Below are 12,559 nucleotides of genomic sequence, written 5' to 3'. Positions count from 1 at the left end.
ACCAAACTCACAACTGGAAGGACTCGTTGAACTTGGCCGTCCAGCTGTTGTTCTTAGACTTGGTGGTGAAGCGGCGCTTCTTGTCGGCGAGGAAGGGACCGACCATGGAGAGCTCCACGAAGGGCCGGAACATCCCGGACGTCTGCCACTTCATGTCGTTCACCGCCATGACTGGGGGGGGGACAGGGCGCTTAAAACAGCTGAGAAAACGGGAAAGGCTAACGTCTCCAAACATCGCAACAATTATCAGAGCAAAAAGAGGAAATCCTCACTGAAGACTCTTCCAGGAAAATCTGAAACAGGAAGTTAGAATCTAAAAAAACAGAAATGTTTGCAGGAACCAAAGAATTTCATGTTAGAAACATCAACAGCTGTGGAAACACTGAGCAAAGTCAAAAATGATCTTTGCTTTTTCTAAATGCTGATGCTGTTAAACCGCTGAACTGTGACAAACAGCTGGAAGGACGCCGGCGGTTCTTCCAGCTGTTCCCACACATCAGTGGATTTCAGAAATTTGACAGAAGTTAGACGACAGCAGACCTTTCATCCCCTGAAGGCGATGAAAGGTTCAAATCCACATTTCTGACACAGCCTGAAGAACACTCCGTCTCAGTGCTGCTGCAGCCGTAGACGGAAAACTGGGATTTGAACCCTTGGCCAACCCACTGGGGTACAGCCCTCCAGTTCAGGTTAGCATGGAGGAACGGGATCTCTCAGCTGCAGAGATCACAAAAGCTTCTTGATCCAGAGCAGCAGTTCCGGTTTCTCACCTCGGACTGAGACTTTGCGCTCTTTCCCGGACATCATGTCGATCTGCAGGACAGCTTCTCCGATGGGCCTCTCCACCCCAGAACCTGGAGAGAAGCAGACGGGTTCTGACACGGATGCTCTGCAAAGACCTCTCAGATCTCCTGAACCAGATCCGTTCCTGAGTGGCTTCTGGTCAGACTTTACAACCTGGAGGGAGGATGGGACCCTCACCTCGATCAGGTCTGACCTTCTCGTTTGCCGTGATCCTGATGCCCATCCCATCATGCACTGTGAACGGGGACACAAAGGATCAGGACAGACAGAGTGTGTGTGTCTTCATGTACCTCTGTGCGTGTTTGTGTACCAACCTTGTGAGTGTTGTGTGCTGACAAAGGTCTTGATGAGGGCGTCGGTGGTCTGGGAGTACAGCGACAGCGCGTACCGCAGCGACTCCAGCTCCGGACTTTTCTCCACGAAGGTTTTCTTCAGCCCACTTCCTCCTGCGTGGAAGTATTGCTGGCAGACAGGAAGTAAGGAGGCGTCCTTAAACTGGAACCATCCGTCTTTTACTGACACTTCATTCAACCATGATGCGTTTTTCCCAGCACTTCTTTGCTTTTAGCCAGTTTAGCTCTTATTTTTGGCTTCCAGCTGATTTTGTCGTCCATAATGACTCAGAGGAACTCAGTTTCAGACACTCTTTGCAGAAGATTATTATCAATAGAGGCTTTTATTTCTAAATCTGCAGGAATGTGGCGATTTTCAAAAATCATGAATTTAGTTTTGTTAATATTGAGTGAGTTTAGTTTTGTCTACCAATTATTTTAGTTTCCCTAATTCTGTATTTATTATTTTTACTACTTCATTGAGATTCTCCCTGTACAGACTATACTTGAGTCATCTGCATATAAAAAGTATTTGAGTGTATCTGACACCATGTGTACGTCATTAATGTATAGGATGAACACTGTTGGACCTAATACTGACCTGTGTGGTTCTGCACAGCTTCAATTTAGCAGTTTTAGGAACTGCTGCTGGTTTTTAATGTAACTGTTTAAGCAGTTTAATGCCAGTCCTTATATTCCATATCTTTCCAGTCTTGTTACTCAAATATTAGGATCAATAGAGTCCGCAAAGGAGGACCTAAGGGCAGGGATGCCCAGTTTGGTTTAGTCTGTTTAGTTACAGTTTAGTATTATCCTATTGAATTCTATGCATTTATGATCGATTTTGATTGTATGTTCACCTACAATTACCGGTATGAAGCCCATCGAGACGACTGTTGTTGTGAATTTAGGCTAAAGAAAGAAAAATGAATTGAATAGAGTCAAAAGCTTTTTTAGATCCATGGACACTCCTACTGTACTGAGGCAGACTGAGGCAGACTGAAGCAGACTGAAGCAGACGGAAGCAGACGGAAGCAGACTGAAGCAGACTGAAGCAGACTGAGGCAGACTGAGGCAGACTGAAGCAGACTGAGGCAGACGAAAGCAGACGGAAGCAGACTGAAGCAGACGGAAGCAGACGGAAGCAGACTGAGGCAGACTGAAGCAGACTGAAGCAGACGGAAGCAGACGGAAGCAGACTGAAGCAGACTGAGGCAGACTGAAGCAGACTGAAGCAGACTGAAGCAGACTGAAGCAGACGGAAGCAGACTGAAGCAGACTGAAGCAGACTGAGGCAGACTGAGGCAGACTGAAGCAGACGGAAGCAGACTGAGGCAGACTGAAGCAGACTGAAGCAGACTGAGGCAGACTGAAGCAGACGGAAGCAGACTGAAGCAGACTGAGGCAGACTGAAGCAGACTGAAGCAGACTGAAGCAGACTGAAGCAGACTGAGGCAGACGGAAGCAGACTGAAGCAGACTGAAGCAGACTGAAGCAGACTGAGGCAGACTGAGGCAGACTGAAGCAGACTGAGGCAGACTGAAGCAGACTGAGGCAGACTGAGGCAGACTGAAGCAGACTGAGGCAGACTGAAGCAGACTGAAGCAGACTGAGGCAGACTGAAGCAGACTGAAGCAGACTGAGGCAGACTGAAGCAGACTGAGGCAGACTGAAGCAGACTGAAGCAGACTGAGGCAGACTGAAGCAGACTGAAGCAGACTGAGGCAGACTGAAGCAGACTGAGGCAGACTGAAGCAGACTGAAGCAGACTGAGGCAGACTGAAGCAGACTGAGGCAGACTGAAGCAGACTGAAGCAGACTGAGGCAGACTGAAGCAGACTGAAGCAGACTGAAGCAGACTGAGGCAGACTGAAGCAGACTGAAGCAGACTGAGGCAGACTGAAGCAGACTGAAGCAGACTGAAGCAGACTGAAGCAGACTGAGGCAGACTGAAGCAGACTGAAGCAGACTGAAGCAGACGGAAGCAGAGTGAAGCAGACTGAGGCAGACTGAAGCAGACTGAAGCAGACTGAGGCAGACTGAAGCAGACTGAGGCAGACTGAGGCAGACTGAAGCAGACTGAAGCAGACTGAGGCAGACTGAAGCAGACTGAGGCAGACTGAAGCAGACTGAAGCAGACTGAGGCAGACTGAAGCAGACTGAGGCAGACTGAAGCAGACTGAAGCAGACTGAGGCAGACTGAAGCAGACTGAAGCAGACTGAAGCAGACTGAGGCAGACTGAAGCAGACTGAAGCAGACTGAGGCAGACTGAAGCAGACTGAAGCAGACTGAAGCAGACTGAGGCAGACTGAAGCAGACTGAGGCAGACTGAAGCAGACTGAAGCAGAGTGAATGGCAACATGCACTTGCAGATCTATTCAGACAAGGCAAGACAAAGTGAATCTTCCTCTGATTGGTCTGTTTTTAAACCGCTTAGGAATAGGTGTACTTCTCTTATAAAAAAGGCCAAATCTGAATATTTTTGTCCGTCACTACTGACAACCGTATTGACCACAGAAATTCTGGAAAGTTTCTCTCTGTGACTAAAATGACTTAAGCACTTCTTATTTCTGTTGTTAAAGATTCAGTCGTAGTTAAAGATAAAACTGAAGTCCTGGATTCCTTCAATCAGCATTTTTTATCATCAGGTTCCTGGTTCGATTCTGCAGGAATGTCCTCAACAAACTCTTGCACAGAATCCCCCATGTTTTCCTGGGACCCATTTAACTTTGTACCTTTTACTGTGCATGAAGTGCATAAAGACATTGGATCACAGAAAACCTCCTGGGCCAGACTTAATGGAGCCTTACTTTTTTCAACTGGCAGCAGATTTTATTGCAGAACCACTTACAATTCATTTAAATCTTTCAATCAAAGCTAAAGAAATCCCATCAGTTTGGAAATCAGATTTCCTTTTGCCTTTATTAAAAGGAGGTGATCCATCCGTGACTAACTGCTGGCCAAAATCACGTTTATGCGTTTTATCCAAAATTCTGGAATCTTTATTCTGTGACCAGCTGATATAGTTCCTTTACTCTGATAACATTCTTTCTATATTTAAATCAGGTTTTAGAAAAAAGCACAGTACCAACACTGCTACTATGAATGTGATATGACATAATTGTGGCACTTGATGAAAAACGTGCATTACTTTTTATAGATTTGTCCAAAGCTTTTGACCCTGTTGACCATAAAAAGCAGATTACTCAGCCTTGGATTGTCAGAGCATGCCGTTGTGTGGTTCTAATATTACCTGAATAACAGGACCCCATGCATTAAGTATGAAGGTCTCTGTTCTAAATGTGTTATTGTCCACAGGGGGTGCCACAAGGCTCAGTTCTGGGCCCCCTACTATTTATTTTGTACATTAATGACTTGGGTGAAAATGTATCTGATGCTAATCTACATTTTTATGCTGATGACACAGTCATTTACTGTTATGGATCATCTCTTGCTCAGGCCATTGAAACCCTGCAGAAAGCTTTTGTTGTTGTACAGCATTTACTTATTCAGTTAAAATTGGTTTTCAATGCTGACAAGACAAAACTAATGTTGTTTTCAGACTCAAAGAAGGTCGTCGATACAATTCCAATGGTGTCCACCTTAGACGTTAACGTCATAGAGTTGGTTCACGAGTACAAGTACCTTGGAGTCTGGATTGATGACTCTCTCACCTTTAAACCTCACATAGAAAAACTTGTAAAAAACTCAAACTTAAACTTGGCTTTTTCTTCAGTAATAAGTTGTTTTTCTTTAGAAGTAAGAAGCGTCTCGTCGCAGCAACATTTCTATCTGTGCTGGATTATGGTGAAATTCTGTATATGAATGCCTTATCTTCATGTCTCCAAAAGGTTGACACCATGAATCTATCTTTAAATGTTTTTAAGAACAAGCTGAAAGCATCAGAGACTGAAACAATGATGTGCAACTGCTTTTTATGATGTATGTGCTTTTAATTCTCTTTGTTTTTATGTATTGAAATGTGCTGCCTCTGGGCCAGGACTCCCTTGGAAAAGAGGTTTTTTTATCTCAATGGGACTTTCCTGGTTAAATAAAAGTTAAATAAATACAAAATAAAATATTCCATGTTGCTTTGTATAATATAACTCTGCAATCCCAGCTTTACCAAAGTTTTTACAAAACTTTAAAAGGTTTGAGCCATTTTGAGTTTTGTCTGCAGCTGAACTGATGACAAAGTCTGAACTGTGATGTCATCAGGTGGTTTAGACCACAATTTTCTGTAGTCTAAACCACAAAAAGCCTTTTCTGCCATGAACCGCAGGCAGCTGCTGTTGGAATGTGGTAATGGGCGGAGTCACCGAGCATCTGACCTCTGGTTTGGAGTCTTTCTGACATCATGAAAGAGGAAAAGGTGGCGTTGGCGGCTGCTGCTCCACTTACCTTGATGGCCTCCAGTCCCGCGTCGAGGATCAAACACTGTTTGGGCGTCAAGGTTTTGGCTTCACCTCCTCCCTGCAGGACAACAGTTTTCATCATTAAGACAAACAGAAAGAACTGAAACATTTGAATGGGAATAGATCTAAGTAACCCCCCCACCTCCATGTTTGAACCACTTCCTGTTAAATCCTAACAGCTGTTGTTTGCAGCCCCTAGTGGTAGATCCCAGAACTGCATGTCTGTCTAAACGGAACTTTTGGCTTTTCAGGTTTGTGGCGTTTCCTCAAAGGTTAACCTCTTCCCTCTAAAACAGATACATTTGGATGGTTGCCATGGTGATGAACGTGTGTAGAGATGTTTAGGAACGTCCAAAGAGTGGATGAAGTCCAGTGAAGAAAGGTGGACGGCCGCCTGCAGAACGTTTTCAAATATGTTAACTTCTAACATAGTCATCCAGAAGGGGGCGTGGGCGTTGAGTGTGTGTGTGGACAGGCCCCACCCCTTTGAGATTTGTATTACATCTGAACCTTACCGTAATGAGAAACACCAAGCAGCTTGTTGCTTTATGCTGCTTCATGGTTTTACCCCCCCCCCCCTCCTTTGATCACCCTCCTATCCCCCCCTCTCTCTAACATCCCTCTCTCTCCCCTCCTTTCCTTTTCCGTCCGGTCCAACACAAAAGACTTTCAAAAACAATCAGAATGAATAAAGTTTGGCCTGGATTCCAAAAGGGGTTTATTCAGACATACCTCTGGTTTGTCTGTAGATTAATAACCCCTCTTGTTAAAGTAAAATATGTCCAACACAAGAGGCCCTCAGCTCTCATCTGTCTGCCCAGCTGTTGGACAGGACAAGTTAAAAAAAAACAAAAAATAACCAGAAGGGGGCGCTGGAACTGCAAACACCCAGATGGACTGAAGCCTCTTCCAGACTTTGATCTGATGTTTATGCTTTTTTCATCTTTCGAGGGTCTGTCTGCAGACAGCTTGGCCTTTGGTTTGGTACAAGTTCTCCTCTTTATCACTAAAGTGATTCTTGGAGGAGAACCAGCATCTCTGAAGTTACCTTCAGGTTGGACAGTCCTTTGGCTGCAGTGAGGATCTGGGCTCCCTGCAAACAGGAGACCAAATGCATTAAAACGCATGAAGACTTTCCCACAGACCCCATCCCCCCACCGGAGGGCAGCAGAGAGCTGCAGAGGCCAGAGCCCACATCCTCTCCTGTCCTGGAGACACTTCTGAGTCGACTGGAGGATGTTTTCCTGAAGTTCATTAGAAATTTCCACCTGACTGCAGATATTTCAGATGGAAACTCTGGGTATGGAGAAAGTTTCAGTTTTCATACCAGGCTGTCGTTGCACTGAGGAAGGACGATGGTCTTCTCCAGGCTGCACAGAACCGTCTTCCACAGGTCCTTCAGGATCCTTTTCAGCACCGTCTTCTCGCACGCGTCGGCAAAGATGCTGAGGCTGAGACAAAAACATCTCTGATCTCCTCCTCCTGCAGGAGGCGCCGTCAGCCACAGAGCATCGTCCTCCACTTACTTTCCATCCAGGAACTCCATCAGGGGCCTCAGCATGACGTCGGCATCAGCTTCTGCAGTGTCACGGTTGGGGGGGCCCCTCATCTGGTACAGGAGCTCCGCCATCTGACGCATGCAGCCGTTAATGCGTCCCTGGAAACTGAGCAGAAGAACCGGCGGCGTCACTCCTTCACAGGTGTGTGTGGCCGCGCGCAGAGGCGGGGCCTCGTCTTACCTCTTTGCAAAGATGGTGCTGAAGCTGTCCAGGACGCCGCTGAGCCTCATCTGCAGGTCGTTGAGGATGTCCGCCGCCTCCGTGTCCAGCTGCAACCAAAGAGCAGAGGACACGTCTGCTGTCTGGAGGTCTCCGTTTAATTCTGTTTTCAACCGGCTGGACTCAAACAAATGCATGAAGATTGTTCCATTTCAACATATGATGAGTACCGTATTTTCCGGACTATAAGTCGCACCAGCCCAAAAATGCATTATAAAGTAGAAAAAAACACAGATAAGTCGCACTGGACTATAAGTCGCATTTTAACTTTCACAACCTTATATGACACAATCATAGCAGACTGTTTATCTAATAATTTCACAGTAATTTTTTCTCAAACTTATTTATTTATTCCTTTCATGAAGCATCATTGGCTAACTAATACTCTGTTTTCATCCTGTATTTGTAGAAACAGTTGTCATTTTTATTGCATTTCTGAATCTATGAAATCATTGGAAAATAGAATATTATGTTGTTAGCCTTCAAGATCTTACTGTAAAAAAGTTTGCTGATTCTCTTAGTCACTTAACATACTCTTAACACTTAACAGACCTCATACATCAAATTGACCCAGGAACATCATATCTGTTCCTCACAAATGAACATAACAGGAGGGTTAACAATGTATTTATTTCAAATTATTTCGAATATAAGTCGCTGCGGAGTATAAGTCGCACCCCTTGCCAAACTATGAAAAAAAGGGCGACTTATAGTCCGGAAAATACGGTATTTCACAGAAAAAGAACAAATTCAAAGTTGAGTTAAAATAGAAACAAGCCAAAAAAAACTAAAAATAGCGTCCTTCTCCTGAAGTAAAACACAGAAATGAAAGTCAAACAATAAGCAACCATCTCTAAAAACTGTAAGAAAAGGTCGATTCAATGAAGAGCTGCAAAAACATCCACAGATCGTTTCAATCATTGACGTCCTAATCTGGTGTAGAGCAACATAAACGCGGATAAAAAGATGATGAAGGAAATGAAATCAATGAGACCCAAACTGTCGAAGCAGCTTCAGAGGAAGAAGCAGCGTAGACGAATGTAAGAACAGCCGGATTCATGCGAAACATCAAAGTGTCAAAAACTCTGAAGGTTTGGACTTCCGTTTTCCAGAGGAGAGGAGAAACAGAAAACACGGCGTCATCCAAACATCACAAGGAGGGATTTGAACCCACAAACACTGCCCCCCACCCAGAATCTCCTCTACTTAAAGCCCATTCTGTCGGCGCTGCTTCCAGGTGGGGGTTGAACCGACAACCGACACCAGAGATCCAGCAGTCGGTTCAGGCTCCACGTTTCCGGAGAATCTTTCAAACATCCAATCTCTTCTCGCCAGATTTCAGCTCAAATCCACTAAAAGGTTTTCTGCTCCTCTCAGGTTTCAACGAAACCTTTAGGATTCAGGACCCTGGGGGCTTGTCCGGGACGTTTCTCTAAGGTTACTGACACTTAAAGTCAGAAGATGATGGCATGGGCTCAGAAGAAAAGCCTTTTAAAGCTTTCCTCTCTTTGCTGCAGCGTCTCGACTGCAGACCTGAACCCGCCCAAGGAGGAAGCAGAACGTCTGACATGGAGCCAGTCAGAAATGAGCGGCTGTTTGACTAAAGGGAGTTTGAATCCGCTCAAAGGATTCCTGTGGTGAAGACAACAGAGTCTCTAGAGGTTTCTATGGAAACCTGAGGAGGTTTTCTGCTCCTTCAGAGGAGGAGGCTCCTGTCACACAGTCCAGATCTCCTCCTAAAGCCTCGTCCACAGACCAGACTACTGGAACACTGAAGCTGCTTTTCCAGCCGTTCTTCTGTAGGTGGGCGGAGCTTATCTCAGTTGTCATAGACTCTTGAATGTCACAGACCGTCAGCATCTCTGTCAGCCTGAAGACCACGGCTGCTGAGGCGGCGGTTCTTCCTCGCCGCCTTCAGTTCAACACAGGTTGGTCTGCAGACAGACGCCCCCCCTCACTCTGCTAATCCTCAGTTTAGGCCAAACATCCGTCGTGCTGGTCACTACTTCTGGCTCACTAACGGATCTGGATGACTTAGATGAGGATAATCTGAAATTATAAAGATGTGAGAAGTTTCAGAACACCGTCGCCTCACGGGGAGAAAGTCCTGGTTTAAATCCCGGTGGGACCTTCAGGTCCTGGCTCCTCCCACAGCCCAAAGACGACCTTCAGAGTCACTGCAGGGTTCAGTGAGGGGCTGGAGACCCGTCCGGGGGAACCTGGCCTCCTGGACTTCCTGCTGTCTGTGGGGGCCGTCAGCACAAACCGCATCAGACCGTCGTCTGTGAGGCCAGCACTCTTAAAGCTGACCCCCCCTCTTTGGAGAGTCGTACGGGGGGTGTAGCGTCTGCAGGCTAACACGCCGCCATGAATCTGAACAATGCTGAAGCTCAGTCCCAGGCAGAAGTCACGGCGCTGCAGCCGGCGCCAAATCTTTACCCTGAGCACGCCATCAATAAATGTGTTATTGGCCAGAAGACGGCGGGCAGGCTGCCACCACGCCGATGGGGGAGGGGGTGACTTTGAAGGGACAGAGCTTCTGTCATTCAGGAAACGCAGCGCAGACTGAAACCAGAGGCTCCAGGTTCTGATCCAAACCAGGGTTCTAGGATCATGTGGGCACCGGGGAACATGCCAAACAATGCTCTGCCTAAGGGGGGGGGGGGTCTGCAGTCATGGCCGTCTACCCTCCATATTCAGCAGCAGGTACAGACAAAAACAGACCCCCCCCATACCTTCTTGGTGACGTCAGCATCAGGCTTCCAGAACAGACAGAGAAGAAAAAGAGTCAGATTTCAACAGAAGGGGGGACTGGATCAGTCGGGGGGGGGCTTAGGAAGAAAAGATTCTGAGGGATCTGATTTAGGTAGATCACAACGGATCCACTAAACTACTGAGCAAAACTCAAAGGATGGTCTAAAGCCCTGGCTGAGGTCAGTCCGTTTGACCCCTGACCCCTCGGATCATGTGACTTTCTGCTGCTGAAGGTCACCAACGTTTCTGACCTTCCACCAGAACGGAAACATGGTTTTCCTTTTTTACTGATGTTTACCTGAAAGGTCAAAGGTCAAACTCGAAGCAGCTCAGAGCTAGCGTGAGCTTCACTCCACATCATGAAACACCCACCTCCGTGCTCTCTCTCTCTTCCTTTGGGCGACAGGGGAGAAAGGGTTAAATGTGAGGAACGAGAGGCTGCAGGTTCAAATGCTGAGAAAAGCTCAGGAGACCCACCTGCTTCTCTCTGTCCTTCTTCTCAGCCTGGAAAGACACAACTGTGAGGCACATTTACCACCACAGCCCCCCCCCGTCAGCAACAGGCTGCATACAGCTGGAAGGGACCCCCCCCCAAGAATAGATACCCCCCAGAAGGGCCAGGAGGCCGGCTTCTGTCCCTCTAACGTCTACCGACATCTGAGAAGCTCCGTGTCCGGATAAAGTATGGGGGGGTCTTATGCCTCCAGTGGTGGACCGTTACACACCTGGGCCTTCAGTAGTGCTACGTCTGAATCCTTCAACCGTTTTATGATGCAGAAAACAGCTCTGCATTGCAGATTACAATTCCTGCAGCCTCAATAAAAGCCTCAAAATAAACGGAATAAATATCATAAAACAGCCAGAAAATACAGAAAATAACGGCAGACATTTAGATGATTGATTAGGATTACCTGAAGACAAATCCATCATCCTCTTTCCTCTAGACCACATGTGTCAAACTCAAGGCCTGGGGGCCAAATGTGGCCCCCCATGTCCTTTCATGTGGCCCGCGAGAGCATAAACGTTTATTAATTTCCTAAAATAAAAAATAAAAATTGGTGTGTATTGATTCATATCTAGGGGGAATCGGACATGAAATATCGGACTATATCTATACATTAGGACTTAAACTCTGTCCAAATAACCTCACCTGACAGAATCAAATGTAAAAGGATTTATGCTAAAGTAACAAGCAAACAAATGTTTTCTGTTGTCACTTTAAAAAGTTAGAATAAATAAATAATGAGTTATTTAACATTAAGGAGTAGTTACATTTATTTTTCATTACATTTAGTTACATGTATAAGTTACATCTGGCCATTTGAGGACAGACACTATGCTGATGAGTCTGACCCCCCTGCACTAAACAGTCCATCCTCCTGTCATGTAGATTCTGGTCTGCAGTCCTTTTCTATTCCATCATCAGTGCTGAGTCCGTCCAGTTGTGTTTCTGTAGGTTTGAATCCGCTTTAGAGCCCAAATGCCCGCTGGACAGACGCAGTGGACACAGGGACGGTCGGTCCAAACACACAGTGATTCACTCAGGAAGTCATCAGTGGGAGACGTTCCTGTTGGATCCTCCATGGATCTGAGTCAAACTGGACAAGGCTGCATGTGACTTCCTGAAACTTCTGTCCAATCAGAAGCTCTGAATACTGTGACGCTGCCTAGGCCTGCTAGAAGGCCCTGCTGACACCAACTCACAATCTGATTGGTTGAAGGAAATGAATGTCTGACATTGATTTAGCATTAGGAAGGCTTCAGAACTGATGGTGACTACCCTTACCCTGCCTAGCAACAGAGGACAGCTGAAATGTGATTGGCTCAATCCGTCTGTCTGGAAGCAGCAGAACCATCAACACAATAAAAGGAAACGGACAAAATATGATCAAGACATGATTCAGATGTTTCTGAGGCCCTGATGGCCCACCACTGGCAGCCTCTGTCCTGAAATACCAGCTAAGGTGTTCTGTTCTAACAGAACCATCTGTCAAGGCCGAGGGTTCAAATCCCATCTAGGGTTTTTCTATTGAAGTGAATGGAAGTAAATAATGAAAAAGTTTATCTGAGAAAAGCGGTCGACCGCCTCTGAACACGGTTCAACGTTTCCGGATTAAAACTGAAGATATGAAACAAACCTTTTCTCTGGTGGGGGGGGGCTGAAAACAGGAAAGAAAAGTCAAAGAAAAATCGGTTTAAAGCTCAAACTGTCCAATCTGAGTTTCTGGACTCACCTTCTCCTTATGGAGCTTTTCAAAAGGAAAAGAATAAAGACATTAGAGACATGGGGGGGCACAGCGGGGGGGTAAGACACACTAAACCCTCAGGATTCAGGGAAACATGAGGACGCTGTGATCTGACACCAGGAAGGATGACCAAACATACCAAACTGTAGTGCCCTTGAGCAAAACCCGAAACATTCGACAGGGGGATCTGTGCAACCCCCCCCCCCCGTGGGACAAAGTCAAATCTGTC

The 12,559-nt window shown here is 46.2% G+C and overlaps 1 protein-coding gene across 2 annotated transcripts in view; it reads right to left on the bottom strand.

Annotated features, from left to right (window-relative positions):
- Positions 1–12,559, bottom strand: part of LOC101159330 (protein unc-13 homolog B-like) — an 89,360-nt gene that overhangs the window by 2,139 nt on the left and 74,662 nt on the right. Inside the window, exons 40-53 of one of the 2 annotated variants that reach the window (XM_023958108.1) lie at positions 12,319–12,333; positions 12,223–12,243; positions 10,562–10,588; positions 10,457–10,477; positions 10,066–10,089; positions 7,292–7,380; positions 7,079–7,216; positions 6,880–7,003; positions 6,601–6,645; positions 5,539–5,610; positions 1,119–1,266; positions 982–1,038; positions 771–854; positions 12–171 (exon numbers count right to left, since the gene is read on the bottom strand). In XM_023958108.1, the coding sequence (XP_023813876.1) occupies positions 12–171; positions 771–854; positions 982–1,038; positions 1,119–1,266; positions 5,539–5,610; positions 6,601–6,645; positions 6,880–7,003; positions 7,079–7,216; positions 7,292–7,380; positions 10,066–10,089; positions 10,457–10,477; positions 10,562–10,588; positions 12,223–12,243; positions 12,319–12,333 (1,025 nt within the window). The remainder of the gene's footprint in view (positions 1–11; positions 172–770; positions 855–981; positions 1,039–1,118; positions 1,267–5,538; positions 5,611–6,600; positions 6,646–6,879; positions 7,004–7,078; positions 7,217–7,291; positions 7,381–10,065; positions 10,090–10,456; positions 10,478–10,561; positions 10,589–12,222; positions 12,244–12,318; positions 12,334–12,559) is intronic. The other variant, XM_023958107.1, reaches the window with a different exon arrangement.

This window comes from Oryzias latipes, chromosome 9 (assembly GCF_002234675.1).
Source record: "Oryzias latipes chromosome 9, ASM223467v1".
Taxonomy (NCBI): Eukaryota; Metazoa; Chordata; class Actinopteri; order Beloniformes; family Adrianichthyidae; genus Oryzias; species Oryzias latipes.
The sequence above is the reverse complement of the archived record's forward strand: the minus strand, read 5'-3'. Positions and strand labels throughout refer to the sequence as shown.